Genomic DNA, 19,865 nt, shown 5'->3' with positions numbered 1-19,865 from the left:
TAAACATGGGTGCACACATATCACTGTGGTATGATGTCTTTCATTCTTCTGGGAAAATACCCAGAAGGGGAATACATGGGATGTCTGATGGTGTACTAAAATGAACAGTTAATGATTACAATTTTTCATGTTCTGATCGACTTTGCATGCTTGTGTCTGGTGGTCTGAGCAACTGATTTGAAGGTAACAATATGCAATGGAATTACAGTGGTGAACTCCTACCATCTTGTCTAGTGAAACTCTGTATTATCTCTACTATTTTATGGAAGAATTATTTTCTTATTCCCTATAATGGTTTGAGCAGTCTTTCATTCTTACAAATGGTAATCTCAGCAATGAAGTTGAAGATAACGATATGTAATGTAACAACTACAACTGATTTGTATTATTTTGTCTTGAGACTCTGTATCATTTTGAATGTTCTTGCTTTGATTTGTTTATGTTTGTGATACTGGTATGCTGATACTGTTCTACTTCTTTGTTTCTCATTTACTACTCTCTTTAAAATAAAATAAGTTACATATGTTAATATTTAATGTGAAAATATTTTAAAATTGTGTGTAAAATCATGCACCACATAAAGACATTTTGGTCAGTGATAGATCACACATAGACAGTAACCCCATAGGATTAGATCATAGCTAAAAAATTGCTATGACCAACCAGTTATGGTAGTGTACACCTATACTCCTAGCACTCTGGCGGAAGAATCACATGTTCAAGCCCAGGCTGGGCAATTTAACAAATGATATCCTCTCCAAAAAAAAGAAAGATACAAAATAAAGGGATGGAAAGGTATCTCAGTGAGAAGGGCAGGGTTTAATTCCCAATAATACACATTAAAAAAATCACTAGTACTAGTGAATGTACAGATGAAGAGGCAAGAAAAAAAATGAAGTGCAGGAGAAGAAAAAGAGCCCCTAATAAAATTCACAATGAAGGGCTTGGTAGAAACTTTTGCAGACCTTAGTCAGCTCCTTAAAAAGTTTAAAAACATGGACCCCTCAAATGCAAGGGCTTTTGTGACTAGAGAGGAACATTCATGGTCCATTATCTGCTTATAAGCAAATCTGAGATGAAAAAACAAACTAAGGAAACCACCATGGACATGTTTCTGAGACGGTCGCCTGCTCAAGAGAGCTTGGTGGGTCCTCGGGAGTGGTCCCGAGAGCCTCGTCATTAGGAGGTGGCAGCTCCCTCATGCCACTGCCCCTGAAGACCTTGGTGACAAAGTGTACAGACAGGGGACAGTGATGCTGCTCATCCTGGCCTTGTGTCACCCTAGGGCTGGGTGTGCATGTATGTGCATGATTTAGTTTGTAACAAGAAAATTTCTAAAAGTGAAACATAGATAATTTTAAAGTTGAAAAAAATTTACAGAATAATGACATAAAGGAAGAAAATATATTTGTACCAGGTGTGCGATGTATTTGTATTTTAAAGAAAGTGTTAGAAAGAATCAAAAGGTTAAAAAAATTCATAGAGTAAAAAAAAGTTACTGTAAGCTATGGTGAGTTTATTATTACAGAAAGAAAAATATTTTTACGAGGTTGATGTAGTCCCTGTGTCCACAGCAGCACACAGCAATGTCCTGGGGCCTCCACACTCATCACCAGTCATCCTTGTCCCACCCACAGCACCTGCCAGTCCATTCATAGGAAGTCCAATCATACCATTTTTTAAAACTTATATGCTTTCCTTTTACAGCACTTTTTTATGTTTCAACACACACATACACCATTCTGTTATAATTGCCTATAGTATTCAGCGCAGTGACAGTGTTCAGGTGTGTAGCTTAGCAACAGCAGGTTATGTTGTACAACGTAGGGGTATATAGCAGGCTATAATATCTAGGTGTGTATAAGTAACACTGTAGGATAGTGATGGCAAACCTTTCAGAGCTTTCAATGATAATAAACAGACCACTGTGGCACACATCCCTAAGTTCACCACCACTGCTCTAAGATATCTGCACAAAGATGAAATTGCTAAGGACACATTTCTCAGAACATATCCTACCATTAAGTGGTATACACTTGTCCATTATTAGAATTGATATATAATAAATAGTACTTATTATAATATGAACAAGATAAAAAGTAAAGAGAAAATAATTTATTTAAATTAATTACAATTATTCATAAAATTAAGCCTAAAGACAAGACTAAAACATGGGACAACAGGACAGAAGACCAACAGGAAACACATTTGAACAACACTGTAAACCCACTAGTCTTAATAGGTGTGCACAGAACTTCACTCAACAACACCAGGACACATAATCTTCTCAAGATTATGGGAACATTGTCCAGTACCCACCATATGTTCAGCCATAAAACAAGTTTCCACAAACCTTTCGGATCAAAATCATATAAAGTATGCTCCATAAACACAATGAAATGAAGTTAGATGTGAATAAGAGAACAAGGTTGGTGAACTCACAAATGTAGAAATTAACACAATTCTAGGTAGAAGATTGGCTAAGGAAGAAATCAAATGGGAAAATTTGAAAATACACTGAAATCAGTGAAAGCTATAAGATGATATGCCAAAGCTTAGCAAATGCAGCCTAAGCAGTACCTAGAGAAAACTTTATACCTGTGCACACCTGTGTTAAAAAAGGAGAGCTCAGCCCAGATATCCTAATATTCTACCTTAATAAAATAGACTAATAAGGTAAACACAAAATGAGCAAAAGGAATAAGAACTAAAGCGAAAATAAATGAAATTTTAAAAAGAGAAAAATTCAATGAAAACAATACAGTATCTGGCCCTTTGAAAAGATAGATTGACAAACCTTTAACTAGACTGACCAAAAAAATAGACTACTAAATCTAGAATGAATGAAAGAACATGACAATTGCTCTTATAGAAATACAAAGGATGATAAGGGAATACCATACTATGAGCAATTATACACCCACAAAATATATAACCCAGTTGAATTGCGGAAATTCCCAGAAAATTAACACTACTAACACAAGCAAAAACTGAAAAGTTTGAGCAGACCTAGTATATTAAAAAAAACTTCACACAAAGATAAACTCAGGCCCAAATTTGAATTTGACTACAATTTCAAGGAATTAGCACCAATATTTCAAATATCCTTCCAGTGAAAAGAAATAGAAGGAACACTTTCCAACTCATTTAATAAGTCAGAGTCACCCTGATACCAAAACCAAAGACACTGCAAGAAAACTATAGACGAATGGTTTTATGAATATAGCTATAAAACTCCTTAACAGAATATTAACAAATACAGTTTAGAAATATATATGAATATATATACAAAGGATTATACAACATGACCAAGTGGGTTTATATAAGGCTGATTCAATATCCAAAACTCAACCCATCACATTAATAAAATAAAAGGGAAAAAGCCACAAGAGCATCTCAACTGCTGCAGAAGAGGCATTTGTCAAAATGCATCATCATTTCATGATAAAAACAAACAAATAAACACTCAAAAACTAAAATACAAGGGAACTACTTCAACTTCACAGAGAGCACTTAAAAAAAAACCTACAGCAGTTTTGCCCCTGAGAGCAGGAACAAAACAAGGAAGTCTGCTCTTGGTACTTCGGAAAAGGCAATAATAAACAAAACATGCAGATTGGGAAGAAAGAAGTAAAACTCTGCACAGCGGACATGATCTTGTAGACAGATTGTGCTGAGGTATCTACTAGGAAACTATTAGACTTGGGAAATGAGTTCATCAAGATTGTAGGATACAAGGTCAATTTTTTTTAAAAATTGATGATATTTCTTTACACTAGCAATGAACAATCTTGAAATTTGCAGAACAATTCTATTTACAATCATATGGAAGCATAAAATAAGAATAAATTTAACAAGGAAAATACAAAACATACACTAAGAGCTACAAAATATGGTTGAAAGAAATTTTAAAAGACTTAATAAATTAAAAGACATTGCATGTTTATTGACTGAGAGACTTAGTAAGATGGAACTATTTCCCCCAATTAACAGATGAACACAACCCCTATAAAAATTCTAGCTGCATTCCCCGCAAAGAAACTGACATGCTAACTCATGGGAAGTCAAGGATTCTATCTGGAAGAGCCCTGCAATCTTGAAAAAAAAAAACAAATTTGAAGGAATTACACCTTATTTGAAAAACTTATTCCAAAGTTACGGTAATCAAAAGAGTGTACAAATGGCATAAAGATGACATATAAATCATGAAATAAAATTCAAAGTCCAAAAATAAACCCTTATATTTATGGACAATGCCAGAACAATTCAACAGGGGAAAGAGTAATCGTTCCAAAAATGGTGCTCCAGCAGCCATCTATGGTGAATGTTTAAATTTTTAAAAAATGTATTACAGTAACAGATACACTGCCATTAACCCCTTCAAAAATACTCTTCTTAGTTTTGAAACATTTATCCCATCTTTCTTGCCACTTTCTGAAGTAGTTCTGGAAGTCCTCTTCTGTGGATGTTTTTATGAGGTATGATCCAAAAATGTGGTGAATGCTGCGGTCCGGTGCCATCCAATGCAAAGGCCAGACTATTAAAAATGTGATATTGGGTCCTCAATTAACTTATGCACCAGTTCTCACACTGTGCAACTTCTGGTTCTGCTCTACAGTAAAAATGACCATGAAAGATAAACGTTTTTACTTAGTTCAGGATATCAAGGCAGCCACAACAGTGTAACCAAAGACACTCACAAAAGAATTTCCAGAACTGCTTCAGAAAGTGATAAGAAGTATGTTTGAAGCAAGGCGGGGGGTATATTTTGAGAGGAATTAACGGCAATGTGCCTTTTACTGTAATAGTTTTTAAAACTTAAACATTTAACTATATTTTTAAATCGCACCTCATACAGAAGGAAGTTGGACTCATACTTCACATGATATGCAAAAATTAACCCCCAATGGACAAAAAGACCTGAATTAAAAGATACAGTTATAATATTCTTGAAGTAAAATATAGGAATAGCTCTTTGTGTCCTTGGGTTAGGCAATGGTCTTTTAAATTTCTTAGAGTATACTCTAGTCTAAGTACATATGTATATTAATAACGAATTAGACTTAGTGCTTTATACCATACACTTAGACACTAGAGGCAAAAGATTTTTTAAAAACCACAGAAATAAATTGGACTTCATCAAAACTTAAAACATTTGTGCTTTAAAGAACATGAGCAAGAAAGACCGACAATAACGAGTGTTGGAGAAGATGTGGAAAAACAGAAACATTCAGTCATTGCTTGCAGGAACGTAAAATATGGAGTGCTTTGGAAAACAGTTTGAATGTTCCTCAAGGTGAAATACAGAGCTACCATATGGCTACCATACCATCTAAGTTTATAATCAAGAGAACAGAAAACAAATGTCCAGGTGAAAAAGTGCCCAGGAATATTTACAGGGCATTATTCATCACAGACAAAATATGACATATCCATACATCATTTATTATTCATTCATTCAAAAAGAATGAATGAGTTCCCCAAGCCTGTAGGATACAAGGTCCGTGGATGAACCTGGAAAACATACCAAATGAAAGAAGCCAGACATAAAAGACCACATGTTGTATTATGCCAAATACATGAGCTACCCTGAAAAGAAAAAATGTATAGACGCAGAATTGAAATTAGTGGCTCCCAGGGGCTGAGAGAAAAAGGAAATGAGGAGGGACTGGTAGCAGTTACAGATTTCCTTTTGGAGTTATGAAAATGAAGTGGAATTAGTACTGGTGGCTACACAACATGTGACTATAATATAAATCCTTAAATTTCATACTTTTAAAAGGGTAAATTTTATGGTACATAAATTATTTCCCCAGAAGAAGCAGTAGCAAAAGCACCAGCAGCAAAGGAAGAAAAGGAGGGGGAAGAGAAGAGGGAGGGACGGCATCAAACACCAGAACAAAAGATATCAAAACAGTCTAAGTGACGGGCAAACAGGTGAGATTCTTCTACTTTTCTGATTTCCAACATTCTAAGCATGGCCATTTTTATAATAATAATTTAAAAATCAAATATTCATAGCTTATAACTTATCTTCAAGGGTACTAACCCCTCCTCTCTTTCTTGGGACGGTGGAAGTCACTTCAGTGCTGACAACGTTAGACTAAAAGGCGAGGTCTAGTCCCAAATTTTCCCACCCTTACAATGTTTCCTTTCTCTAAAAGAGTCAACTTCACTGGAACTTGCTGAAATTGTTATTTCACACTTCCCAGCAGCCCTGCAGTCATGTCTGGCCATGCCCCTCACCCACAGTGGTAGTCAACACCAACCATCCTTTTTCACCCCATACTGGGCACTGATCCAGGACCTTAGTACTGAGCTACATCCCTAGTCTTCCTCCTCCGCTCCTCCTTTCTATCCATCTATGCATCCTTCCCTTTCTTTGTTTTGAAACAAGTTCATACTCTGCCCAGGTCTGACTTGAACTTGAAGTATTCCTGCCTTAGCCTCCCAGAGTGTTGGACTTACAGGTGTGCACTGCCATACCCAAATCAGTTCTCAGCCTAATCTATTTTCCAGTTGATCCAACTTTCCCCTGGGGGGAATGTCTGCTTTCTGGTCCTGCAATCCTGGGCTGGAGGATACATGTTCATATAATGAGGTATACATGTTCATATAAATCATCATGCTCTGTGTGTCAGGTACAGAGAATTCAACAGGTATTAACTTTAAAACTTCTTCAGCAACCTGATAAGATGACTACCAAATAGCTCCATTTTGTATTTCAGGAAATTAAAGCACAAAGAGGTTGAATAACTCACTCAGCATCATGGAGCCAGAACTGCAACCCCTGGCAAGCATCGCTACATTCATCCCTAACCCCTCCACTACAATGGCTGCCTCTACAGGTCTTGTGCAATAGACTTAGAGATTGTCATAAAAGCCGCTGAGCAGCTGTAGATTTGTGAGTTATAAATTCATAAGGTTGACAGTCTATTGTCCTTTCACTTGTGCAAACTAAGAGTGTTTACATCTAAGCCTAAACTCATTACTTTTATGCCAAATAAATTTGACAGTTTTTGCACAGCACAATATCCAGATCCTAGGGGCTGGAGATTTAGCTCAGCAGCACAGCGCCTGCCTGGGAAGCGAAAGGTCATGAGTTCAATTCCTGGTACCGGAAACAAACAAACAAACAAACAAACAAAAAAAACAAAAAACAGATCCTAGCTTCCTAAGCTAGGTTGGCAGATCCAGGGTAGAATTTACCCAGGGAAATAGCTCAGGTCAAGGTGTTCCTTTTGAGAGGTAGAAGGAAGAGGAATTTGTAGTCAAAACAGTTACCAACTCTCCCCAGAGTAGTATTCTACCTCCTTGGGAGTGTGTGGAAGTGGGAGAATACCTGTGCATGGCACTTTTTTTAAAAAGTTAATCCATAAACCAGGCATGCTGGTGCACACCTGCAACCCAGCTACTTGGGAGGTGGAGCAGGAAGATCACAAGTTTCGGGGAACTGGGTAGTTTAGTGAGACTCTGTCCCAAAATTTAAAAAAAAAAAAAAAAAAAGATGAGGCTGTAGGTCAGTGGCAGATGTCTTCTTAGCCTGTGCAAGGCCCTGGATTCAATCCCCAATATTAGAAAAAAAGTCATTTGGAATTGGTCTTGCACAGACATTTGGGTGAGAATGATCTTGATATTCCATATCATATAGTATGGCCACAACAATTTAAGCCTGAACAAAAGGTAAAAGTAGCATAATCAAAGGCCATGGTCTAAAGGCTCAGCCAAGAAAACCTCTAGGTCAGCGCCGTTGCAGGTAACCACCCCCAGGGCTGCCCTGCTACTGCTCGCATGCATATATTCACATATATTTTTCATAAAAGGATTATACTATGTATAATATTTATAACTTTATTTTTTGCCTTATATTTCATAAATATTATATTAGTTTCTTCAGTAGGTACTATCACCTTCAGGATCTATCAGAATTAAAGTTTCAACTCCAATTTTTGGCTTATAAACTGCTATTATGAATGAATGTGTTTGGTTGATATATTGTGTCAACTTGGGGAGTCTAGAGGTTTGGTTAAGTAACTCAACAATTTTATATCTTGGAGTAAACAAGACGTGCCCTTACCTTTCTGAGATGTTTATTGTGTCAATCTAAAAAGTTTAAAAGGTTATCTAGTGACTCAGCAGGGAGCCAGTGTGCTTACTTTATACTGATACTGAGTCTGTGCAAAAAAAGACACAAAGATTAAATGAGTGCTACGTGTCCCCTGGGTGGGGGTAGCCTGTTTACAATATTTAAAAAAAAAAAAAAAAGGAGATTTGTTCTTCTCTGCCACTCCCCGGTGTTGCTCTTGCTTTTCTTATTTTCTGCCACCATAAACTGTTGCCCTCTGCCATGTACCACTCTGCCTTAGAGCCAGCCAAATATAGACTAAAACCTCCACAAACTATAAGCTAAATAAAATTTTCCTTCTTTCATTTTGGGCGTGAGATATTTTGTCCCAACAACAACAACAAAATAACAAACACAGAATTATCCTGCGCCTTTTGACACACTGTGATTACTTTCCTGGGCCATGGTCCTGGATGTGGAATTGTTCAGCCACAGGGGATGAGCATTCTTCAGTGTGACAAGAAGCTGCTGGAGGGTTTGAGCTGGGAAGTGACATGAAGTGACTTGGATCTTTGAAAGCAAAGTAGTTTGGAGCAAGCAAACTGGCAAGGGGAAAAAGGTGGAAACCACCTGGCATGGGCCAGAGGCTGTGTGGATGGAGAGAGGGAGCTGCAGTGGGAAGGCACTGAGCACAGAGGCAATCTCACTTAGTTATCTGGATGTGCAGCTTAAAGACAGAGAAGAGTCAGGAATGACATTCAGGTTTTGTTCAACTGGGGCCATTTACAGAGCTGGGGAATCCTGGAGGAGGAAGGGTTTGGGGGATAAGTTGAGGCTGCATATTAGGCGTTCTGCTTTGTCTGTACATTGCATTGCCTATTAGAAACTTGTTGTTTTACCCATGAAGCAGTTGGGTCTCAGAGTTTGGAGCCCAGGAATGAGGCCAAAGCTGAAGGTGAGCTTTATGGAGTCATTGAGCGAGGATGGGGTTTGGAGCTGCGGCAATAGATGCGACTGCCTAAGAGAATCACTTAGAGTTTCGACATGGAGAACTCAGGAAAGAGCTCAGTGGCATTCTGACACTCAGAGTCTAGCTGGCGATGAGTCAGCTGCAGAGACTAAGAAGTGGCTAAGTGGTGGGAAACAAAGTCAGGAGAATGTAGCAAACAGAACGATGGCTCCCAAAGATGTCTGGAAACTGAGTAAGTTACATGATAAAGGGGAAGCAAAGTCACAGATGAAATTAAGGCTGCTAACCAGATAACCTTAAAACAGGAAGGTCATCCTGGCTTCTCTGGGGCAGCCCAATGTAACCGTTAGGGTCCTTAAAAGGGAAAGGAACGGCTTACAAGAAACAAAGCTGGAATGACAGAAGGACCATCAGAGGATGCAATGTTGCTGATTAAGAAGGTGAGGAAAGGGAGCCTCTTCAAGCTGGAAAACGCAGGGAAATGATTCTCCCCAGGGCCTCCAAGCAGTAGTGCAGTTTTGCTGCAAACAATTTTAGCAGGAAGACCTGTGTTGGACTTCTCACCCACAGAAAATAATCAGTTTACACTGTCATAAGCCACCAAGCTGGTGATCGTTTGTTATAGTACCAAATGATAAAGAAACACTGGGAGCAGGGCTCCTAAACAGCAAGAAAAAAAAACGATGTTAAGGGGGAGACAATGGGCCAATGTGCTGCGTGCCACTGAGAATCTCAGTAAGACGACAATGGAAAAGTGACCAGCTGACATGGACACATGGACAGCAGGGGTGATCCTGATCAGAGCAATTTAGCAGAGAAGAAGGGACAGAAGCTCAAGGGAGAGCAAGCGGGGGTAGGGTGGTGGTAAAGGACCAGAGTGTGTGCAGACATCTGTTTCAAAGGATTTGTCTATTTAAAGGTTAGAGAAATGGAGCATAGCTTAAGGGGTAGAGGATCTAAGCATAGGCTCATATGAATTCTAATGCATGTGTTCATGTATGTATCTTCACACACACGACTAGACAAGGGCAGAAAGGGTGTTCTGGGAGAAGAGGGACAACTACAGCAGTGAAGCCCTTCAGCAGGCATAAGGAAATGGTGTCCAGTATACGAGGACCAAGGGAAGCTTAGGAGCAGAGTCATTCATCCACTGGACTAGGAGGCAGATAAGAGAGTGTAAGCACAGACGCCCAGATATGTGTGATGGTAAATATTGTAATCTACTGTGTGTTACTATAATAAAATACCTGAAGCTGAGAGATTTGGAGAGGAAAGAGGTTTATTTAGCACACACCTCTTTAGGTTCAAGAGCAGACACCAGGATCCACTTGGTCTCACACAGCCAGTAGGTTCACACAGGAAAAACCAAACATTAGGCAACCTTTCTCTGTAACAATGGGAAGCTTCTGGAGCTCTCAATGATACAGAAAGCCCACAGCAGCACACCTGCCATAGGTTTGCCACCACTGCTCTGTATCAACCCTCTCTCAAGGTAAATATCCCAGTTTCGTGAGACCCAACTCATGCCTGCTAGGCCTAGTCCAGTCTCAAGAAATTTAACTAAGTCTCTCAAAAAAGACATCAATCCATTCATGAGGTAGGAACCTGCATGACCTAATTAGTTTTTAAAGGTCCCATCATTCAGCACCATTACACTGGGAATCAGATTTCTATGTAAGTTTTGGTAGGGACAAATCATATTTAAACCATAGCTGTAAGAAAATAATTCTTCATTAAGGACTCATTACCACACAGTAAGGTCAATATGCAGGTAACATGAAATAATTCACACAAAACATCTAGTACTGTACTTGGCACACACTTAGTAAAGTACTGAATTTAGTCTTCATTTTAGATGAGCATTCAACACTCTTTACAATGTACCTTTGCAGCCTCGTATTTTACCACTTTGATGCACATGCTCCAGTGCCAACTAAACTATACCTTTGTCCACATAACACACTGCCCAGGCTATTTCCTCTATCAAGAATTCCCTTTTCCCCTCCTATGCCTGTTTAAAAGATGATCTATCAAAACTCAACATGAAGGCTATCTGTGGCAGGAAGTTTTCTGTGACCTCCAATCAGATCAAACCTATCTTTTATGTCTATGGCAATAATTCTGAATCATAGTCTGTCCAATGTATTGTTGAGTGGCAGTTTTAAGGATTGTCATGGAATACTTTTACTCATGAATCAAAATTTTAATAAGTTAAAACTATTTTTGAAAGAAAGTTTGGCTTCAAACTGGCTCCATTTTTGGATGATAAAGTTTGGCTCTGTACCTAGTGAACTGTAGCCTAGTTTATATATAAGGAAATTCTAACCCAATCAAAACAAATGCCCCTGTAACCAAGAAACTGAGTCTCAGCCAATCACAGCAGCAGAATCTCCAGCCAATCAGCAGCTGAAAAACCCCAAAACATGGCTTGTAAGACAAATGCTATTGGGTTGTTTTTGTACCTCACACTTCTTTTCTCTGGCTATAAATACAATCTGCACATGGGTGGCATATTACTGTGAATTGTAATGAAAGCAATTAAGGTTTGAAAAATTAGATTTGCTATAATTTGATCTTTTAACAGAACAAACACCAGTTTTTCCCTAGGACCAAACCCTAGTCTTTCTCCGGGAGGGAGTAGAGTTGGAAAATAGGACACAACTCTAGCTCCTTTTCTACACCAGAATGAGCCATCTCCTTTTGAGTACATCACTTCCCAGCATTGTGACATTTCGTCAAACTGCTGGGAGGATCATGGACACAAACATAGTTTATCTTGTGTATTTTTACAGATAAAATGTTAAGCCCGCTGTTATATCATGTACTGTATCTCGCAAGAAAAATGTCGTATCCTTGTTCTTAAGTATCTGTCTACAAGCTTGTCTTATCTAGTAAAACATTTACAGATGGCAAGGCCTCAGCAAATATCTGCCAAACCAATGAATAAATGAAAGTAGTATGTGAGAAATCTTCTGCTTAGGATTTTCAATGCTGATTTCTTTTTAAGGGATCATCATTTTAAAATCAGAATATATCCAAAGCTTTAAGAGAGTTTGGAAATATATTAACAAGAAGAATCACAGTAACAATAGCAATGTGTACTGATCAATGTTGATGGTATTTACCCAGCTCATCTTGACAGAAGCTTCCTGGAGGATTGATATACTTCATGGTGCTCACATCTAACTTCCAGTTGTGTTTTGTACATTTAACAGACCTAGAAGAAAAAATTATACTTAGGCTTATAAAATATCAGAAATAAAAATTAATGTTTATCGTGCTTAAATGCATGGTTTGACAATGAAATTAGCTGAACACAAAATATATGAGAAAATTATGGTTAGTACTCAAATATCCAATAAAATGTAATTATCAATATGTAATTTTAAAAATTAAGATGAACTCAGTGTCACTAAAATGACACATGTTAGAGATTTACAGCAATAACAGAATAAAGTTGTCTTCAGAATAAAGTGTTTGTCCTCTGCAGGAGAGCTAAAAGAATGGGGTTAGCCTGTCAGCAAAATAGACTGAAACAAGAATCAGTCACTTCAAGGCTTTTAATGATCAAAATCATTTAAATAATTAAATGATCAAGCTGAATACAAAAACAATATGAATTCTTACAGATAATCCTTGTGCATAAACTACACAAGGATGACTAACACTGGAAAACAGACACTAACTAAAGAGATCACTGCATGAGTAACAAAATTCTCCCATTATAATTAATCCACAAACCTTAGTGTATGCACACACACACACACACACACACACACACACACACACATGAGACATCAGAAAGCAAGGCAACAAAATGCCTCCAAAAACTTCCAATCCTACAAAGCTGATGCACAGGGCATTGATTGAGGCCAGCTAGAGGGGATCAAAAGCCAAACCACTGAATTGTAGCAAGTGATAAAAGAAGAGACAAACAAACAAACAAAACACACAGACACAGACTGACAAAATACTCAGTGTGTTTGAAGATGATATAACTAAACAGAGAATAGATTCAATAAATGAAATGATCAGTGATCTCAGAGAAGACGGTAATTAAAAGCCAGTTAAACTAAACAGAACAATACAAAGCAGAAAAGACCAGTTTAGCAAAGAATTAGAGTCTGTGAAAAGTACTAATGAGATTAAAAAATTCTATTGAAAGTATGGGCAACAGAAGTGACTAGTATAAGAACAGATTGTCAGAGCCAGAAAACAGGGCTGATTCAGGAGACTATATACTCCAAGATAGCTTAACAACAAAGTGAGAAGATGGAAAATGGATCCAACAACTTCGAGATGACACAAAGAAGACTGATTTCAGGTTAACTGAAATTAGTGAAAAATCAGAAGATGGAACAAATGATATTAAAAAATGTGTTTATAGAAATCAGAGAAGAAAACTTTCCAGGTATGAGGAAAGAATTTAACATATAGATAACAAGGCATATAGAACCTTACATAGCCAAGATCAGAAAAGAAATTCTCCAAAACACATCATAGTCAAAAATCAAACTCAATCCTTTGAATCCTTGACTCAAAAAATGAAAGGATTCAGTGGAAAAAGAACTATAGGCCAATCTCTTTAATGAACATAGATACAAAGAAACTTTAAAACTGTTAGAAAAAAGCAACAAATTACTTATAAAGGTAAGCCCATTAAAATTGCAAAAGATGTCTAAACATAAATCTTAAAGTCTAGGAGATCTTGGAGTTACAATTTACAAGCCCTAAGAGAAAATGACTTCCAACCCAGACTAACAGATTCTGAAAAACTATCTTTCAAAATGTATGGAGAAATAAGGTCTTTCCGTGACAAAGAGCACCTTAAGAAATCAAAACCAGCACTCCAAAAAATTCTCAAGGATATTCTAGAAAGAGACAATGAAGCCAACAATGCCAAAAAATGTGGAATAAATACATCAGGTAGGGTGATCATTTAAGCAGAAAGGGAAAAAAAGAATCAGAGACAGGAAAATAAGGCAATGACACGAATAAGTCAATAACCCTAAATGTTAATGATCTTAAGTCCCCAATAAAAGACACATGTAAACATGTAAAGACTATGTAAACACAGAGGTTAAACAATGCATTCTTGAAAAATGAATGTGTCACAGGAGAAATTAGTTCCTAGAAGCAAACAATGCCAGTAAAGCATACCAGAACATATGGGAACAATGAAAGCCGTCAGAAGAGGGAAGTCAACAGCAGTAAATGCTCACATCATAAAAAATAGAACTAGCCCAATAAATGACCTAATGATGTATCTCAAGGTCCTGGAAAAATAAGAGCAATCCAAATCCAAAGCTAGTACAATAAATGAAAATTTTAAGATGAGAGCAAACATTAATGAAGTTGAGGCTAAAAAAATCAATTCTAATAATCAATGAATTGAACAGCTGGTTCTTTAAAATAATAAGAAAATAAAATCCTTAGCAAATCTTACCAAAAACAGTAAGGAAAAAATATATATCAATTTAATTAGAAACAGAAAAGGCAAAATCTCAATGGACACCACCGAAATGCAGATTATTACTAACTACTTCAAAAACCTGCACTTGAAGAAATCAGAGAACACTGAAGAAATGGATGTACTCCTAGATACATATGAATTATCAAAACTGAACCAAGAAGGTATAAAAAAATCTTGAATAATTCAATAATAGGAAATGAAATTGATGCAGTAATAAAAATCCTATCAAGTAGGAAATGTCTTGGACCCAATGGATTCACATGTGAATTCTATTAGAATTTGAGGGAAGGTCTAATGCTAATACTCCTCAAAATCTTTAATGAATTGAAAGGGAAGGAATACTGGCAAATTCATTCCCGGAAGCTAGCATTACTTTGATTCAAAAATGAAACAACATCTGGGTGTGGTGGCACATGCCTGTAATTCCAGCACTCAGAGACAGGAGGATGATCACAAGTTTGAGGCCAGCCTATGCTATACAGTAAGTTCAAAAAAGCCAGCCTGAACTACATAATGAGATCCTATCCCCCCAAAAAAAGAGACAAGGGCTCAATTTAAAAAGAAATCTATAGGTCAATCTCTTTAATGAACATAGATACAAAAATGCTCAACAAGCAAATACTTAACTGACAAACAGAATGCAACAAATCATTAAAAGGATCATGTATCATGGCCAAACAGGCTTCATCCTAGGGATGTAAGGATGGTTCAATATAAGCAAGTGAAAGAATGTACTACATCACATAAATAGGACAAAAATGACATCATCATCCCAAAAGACACAGAAAAAGTCTTTAACAAAGTTCAATGTCTGTTTGTGACAAAAATCCTAAAGAAAATATGCATAGAAAGATGCTAACTCAATCTGATAAAAGCTATTTATGACAAAACTACTGGTAACACCATTTTAAATGGGAAACTACTGAAAGCTTTTCCTTTGAAATGAGGAACAGGACAAGGATGTCCATTCCCACCATCCCTCTTCAACATATTCTTTGAAACTTTAGCCAGAGCTAAAGTTTTTCTTTAGGATTTTTGTCACAAACAGACATTAGACTTTGTTAAAGACTTTTTCTGGGTCTACTGGGGTGATGATGTCATTTTTGTCCTTCCATTTTTGTGATGTAGTACAGTTTTTCACTTGCTTATACTGAACCATAAGGCAAGAGAAAGAAATAAAAGGAGTACATACGAAATTATCCTTATTTGCAGTCACATAATCCTTTCTGAACAAGATCCAAAAACTTCCACCAGAAAACTCCTAGAACTAATAAATGCAGCAAGGTAGCAGGATTCAATGTTACACAAAAATGAATAGTGTTCCTGTACACCCGTAACAAACCCACCAGAAAGAAATTAGGAAAACAGTACAATTCACAATAGCTTTAAGAAAAATTAAGTACTTGGCAATTAACTTAAAAAGGAAGAGAAAGATGTCTACAACAAAAACTAGAGAACTCTGAAAAAAGAAGATCAAAGAAGACATCAAAAAAATTGAAAGATGTCCCCTGTTTCTAGATAGGCAGAATTAATATTGTAAAATGGCCATACTTCCAAAACTGATATATAGACTTAATACAACCCCACCAGCATTTCCCCCCAGAAGTACACAATCTTAAAATTCATACGGAACCAGAATATCTGCTGGAAGATAAAATAGGTAAAACTCTTGAAGGCATAGGAATAAGTAAGGACTTTTCTGAACAGGGCCCCAAATGCACATGAAATAACATCAAGAATCAACAAATGGGGGGCTGGGGATTTAGCTCAGCGGCAAAAAGTGCCTGCCTGGCAAGCGCAAGGTCGTGAGTTCGGTTCCCAGTACCGGAAAAAAACAAAACAAAACAAAAGAATCAACAAATGGGACCACAGCAAATTAAAAAGCCTCTGTTCAGCAAAGAAAAAAACACCAGGGTGAAGCGATAATCTATAGCATGGAAAAAAATTTTGCCAGATACTCTGGAGGACAAATACCTACATATAAAGAACTCAAAAAAAATTAGACCCCTCAAAATAAAAGACCCAACCAAAAACTAGGCAAGGGAAATAAGTAGACACTTCTCAGAAGAAGTTGCACAAAATGATCAATAAATACATGAAAAAATATTCAACATTGGTTGCTATTAGAGAAATGCAAATTAAAACAACACTGAGATCCCATCTTATCCCAGAAAGAATGGCCACCATCAAGAATTTAAATAATAAATGCAAATTTTTCTGCAGGGAAAAAAGGAATCTTCTACATTTTTGGTGGGAATATAAACTAGTACAAGTGCTATGGAAATCAGTTGGAGAGTCCTCAAGAAAACTAAAAATATAAATCCCATTCAGCCTAACTATTTCCCTTATAAGTATCTTCTGAATCTTTTTACAGTGACATATGCATACCCATGTTTACAGCAGGACAACTTACAATAGCTGAATCTTGAAAGTGACCTATATGTTCATCAACAGATGAATGGGTAAGGAAAATGTGGTATTTACACACAATAAAGTATTACTCTGCCATAAAGAAGGATAAATTTGAGTCATTTCTAGAAAAATAGACACATCCTGAGGCCATAAGTTTAAGTGAAATAAATTAGGCAAAAAGATTAAATATTGCATGGTTTCTCTCATATGAGAAACTCAAAATACAAATAATGTAAAGAGAAAAATAAAAGATAGATAACAGAACACAGGGAGATAGATATTTTGCAAATGAGAAGAGGACTATGAGATGGAGGAAAGGGAGAAGAAGAAGTAAAAAGAACTAAAATGTGTTATACACAGGTACCGACTCCCCACAATGAATATAATCATTATGGACTGCAAATATGTATGAATAAAAATACAAATTAAAAAAGATTTCAGATGGTGCTTGTCAGATAAAATACATGATACTCATTAAGGTATGAATTTCAAATAAAATGAATAATTTTTAAAGGTAAGTGTGCCTCAGATAATATTCAAAATATATTTACAGTAAAATTGTATTTACCTATACATTAAATGTAATTGAATAGCATGTACATTTTTATTTGCAATTCAACTTTACTTCAAAGTAAGCATCAAACTGTAACCAAACAGGATGGTTAGTACCTTTTCCAAATTTGCAAAAGCAAAGCTTCCCTGAGCTTTGAGGAGTGGTGTGCTTACAGGTAGGGTATAAACGGTTCAACTTCTTTTATTTACTTTGGTAGTGTTTATGGTCTTTTTGTTGAAAGTTCAAGAGCTTTCAACCAAGAAATATATCCCAAATCAGAAGCATCAAATCTTTTAAAACTATAAGTGACTACTTAAACATATATGTGAACTGTGGTAACATTCTGACCTTCATATATCCAGAATTTTAGAATGTTTTTTTAATTATAAGGTAAAATGTGCATTCCTCATTTCACTTTATTAAGGATTACTTTATGACCCCTCCTTTCTCATTAGTGAGCAGCCTGCAACCTTTCAAAAAATAAGAGGGAATGTTCCACCTCTGCTGCTGAATAGGCGGGGCCCTGGGAGAGGAAATTGGCAGGACCCTGTGCTCTTGGGTGGAAGGTATAGCAGTGTCATACACACGAGAGTTATGAAAACTTCAGACCTCACAAAATGAGAAGAACAGCTTACAAGATTTGCCTGACCTTGGTTACATATCAATAATGGCAGGTCAGCTGGAACAAGTAGGTCACTATTCTCACTGAATCCTGCAAAAGACAGATGAATAGCTGCAAAGACAAGTCAAGTGATAATATTGGGATCTGGAGACATGCATGGAGGAGTGTAGTGTGTAAGTTCCCACAGGGATGCACATTCAAGGCATAAAAGCTCAGCAAGGTGCATGTGGGGATAGGCTCAAGAGAGCTGGCTCCTCCTTCAGGACAGCAAAGAGAATGTGGTGGGCCTGCTACAAAAGGGCCCTGCATGTTTAGCAGCAAAACTACCATCAGTCACCCCCAAGGCTTTGAAGGAAAGAGAAAAAGGCCAGGGTGTGATAGAGCAATCAGTGTACTTAGGCGATCAAGCTCTGTACAGAATTACTGTGAGTTCTTGTAAGTAATCCCTGTCCATAAGCAACACAAGAAGCTTAGGGCATAGTTCACAATAATAATGAGCATTTATTGTGTGCTGACAATACACCACCAGCTAACCACCTCTTAAGTACTTTTTACAGATTTGACAACATTTAATCCTCTCAGGAACCACACAAAGTAGGTCATATTTTCATCTTCACTTTATAAATGAACGAATCATGGCCCAAAGAGGCAAAGAGGCTTGCTACCAATCTGGAGAGTAGAAGAAACAGTCCTCTAACCAGGCAGTTGGGAGTAGAGATAACACATCAACCACTAAACCTCAACACTTCCTTAAATGGTTAGCCAAGTATCCACTGTGTGAAACAACTCAGTAAACGAAGAGAAAAACCAGAATCTCAAAACTGTAATAGGAAGAAGAGAAAATGTCGATACCGATACCTACAGAAGCTTAGCAGAGAGATACAACCATGTCTGAAGCTTCCCTGATCAGAACTGAGAGAAAAAACAGAGGCAATCAAACTGGCTGTTGGTCAGTTACCTACAGATTCTCCTAGAGCAAAATTGCCAACTAAAAATATGTCCTATCATCTGCTTTGGATGTATTTACCCTAAAAATACATTCGCTGTTTATCTGAAATGCAAATTTAATGGGGCAGCCCATACTTTCCTTTCCAGTCTGGCAACTCAGTAAGGCCAAACAAGCTCCAGGTGCATCAGTTCTTTTGTATAACTATGGCTGGGAATTTCTGAACAGTTACCCAACTCCCTCTGAGAACACCAGCACTGAACTGCCCACAAATCCCCTGAGACACAAGACTGATGACACAATGGAAGAAAAATGCCCAACACCCATAGCTAAAATCACATGGAATAAATTAGACTAAAGAGACCTTTGAAATGGGTTAACAACCACTCACAGCATCAGGCTGACAGAGCAGAAGCCCAAGAATCTTTTCAGTCTCCTCTAGACAGTGCTGATATCTCTTCAGCAGTTATTGAAAAGAAAACCCAGCATTGCTCTGTCCCAGCGTTGCTGCTGTGCTCCAGAGAGGTGTGCTGGATTATGGTGGAGGACAGCAAAAGCATTAGCCCTTCTAAGAAACGACCAGAAGAGTCACTGTAGAGGGCAGTGCCAGCTGGGCTTCCACCGCTTTTGTTTTGTAATTGCAACTAGGCTGCCAGGAAAATCCTCTCTGCTTTCCAATATAGTTTGGAAATGTGCCCCCTGGTCCACCCCACTAGAGCTCCTAGGAGGACAGGCAAAGGGCTTCTAGCAGGTGACTGTATGCCCTTCCTACACACAGGCAAACACAGAGATGTATGGAACCTGGACATTTCACTCTGTAACAA

The 19,865-nt window shown here is 37.4% G+C and overlaps 1 protein-coding gene across 6 annotated transcripts in view; it reads right to left on the bottom strand.

Moving 5' to 3' along the window:
- The window catches only part of LOC102005144 (cytidine monophosphate-N-acetylneuraminic acid hydroxylase), a 188,869-nt gene that overhangs the window by 55,875 nt on the left and 113,129 nt on the right, over positions 1 to 19,865 (bottom strand). For all 6 annotated transcript variants that reach the window (XM_013503836.1, XM_005403351.2, XM_005403352.2 and 3 more), the window contains one exon: positions 12,161 to 12,252. In XM_013503836.1, the coding sequence (XP_013359290.1) occupies positions 12,161 to 12,252 (92 nt within the window). The remainder of the gene's footprint in view (positions 1 to 12,160; positions 12,253 to 19,865) is intronic.

Source organism: Chinchilla lanigera, unplaced genomic scaffold (genome assembly GCF_000276665.1).
Source record: "Chinchilla lanigera isolate Chin_1 unplaced genomic scaffold, ChiLan1.0 scaffold00082, whole genome shotgun sequence".
In the NCBI taxonomy this organism is placed as follows: Eukaryota; Metazoa; Chordata; class Mammalia; order Rodentia; family Chinchillidae; genus Chinchilla; species Chinchilla lanigera.
The sequence above is the reverse complement of the archived record's forward strand: the minus strand, read 5'-3'. Positions and strand labels throughout refer to the sequence as shown.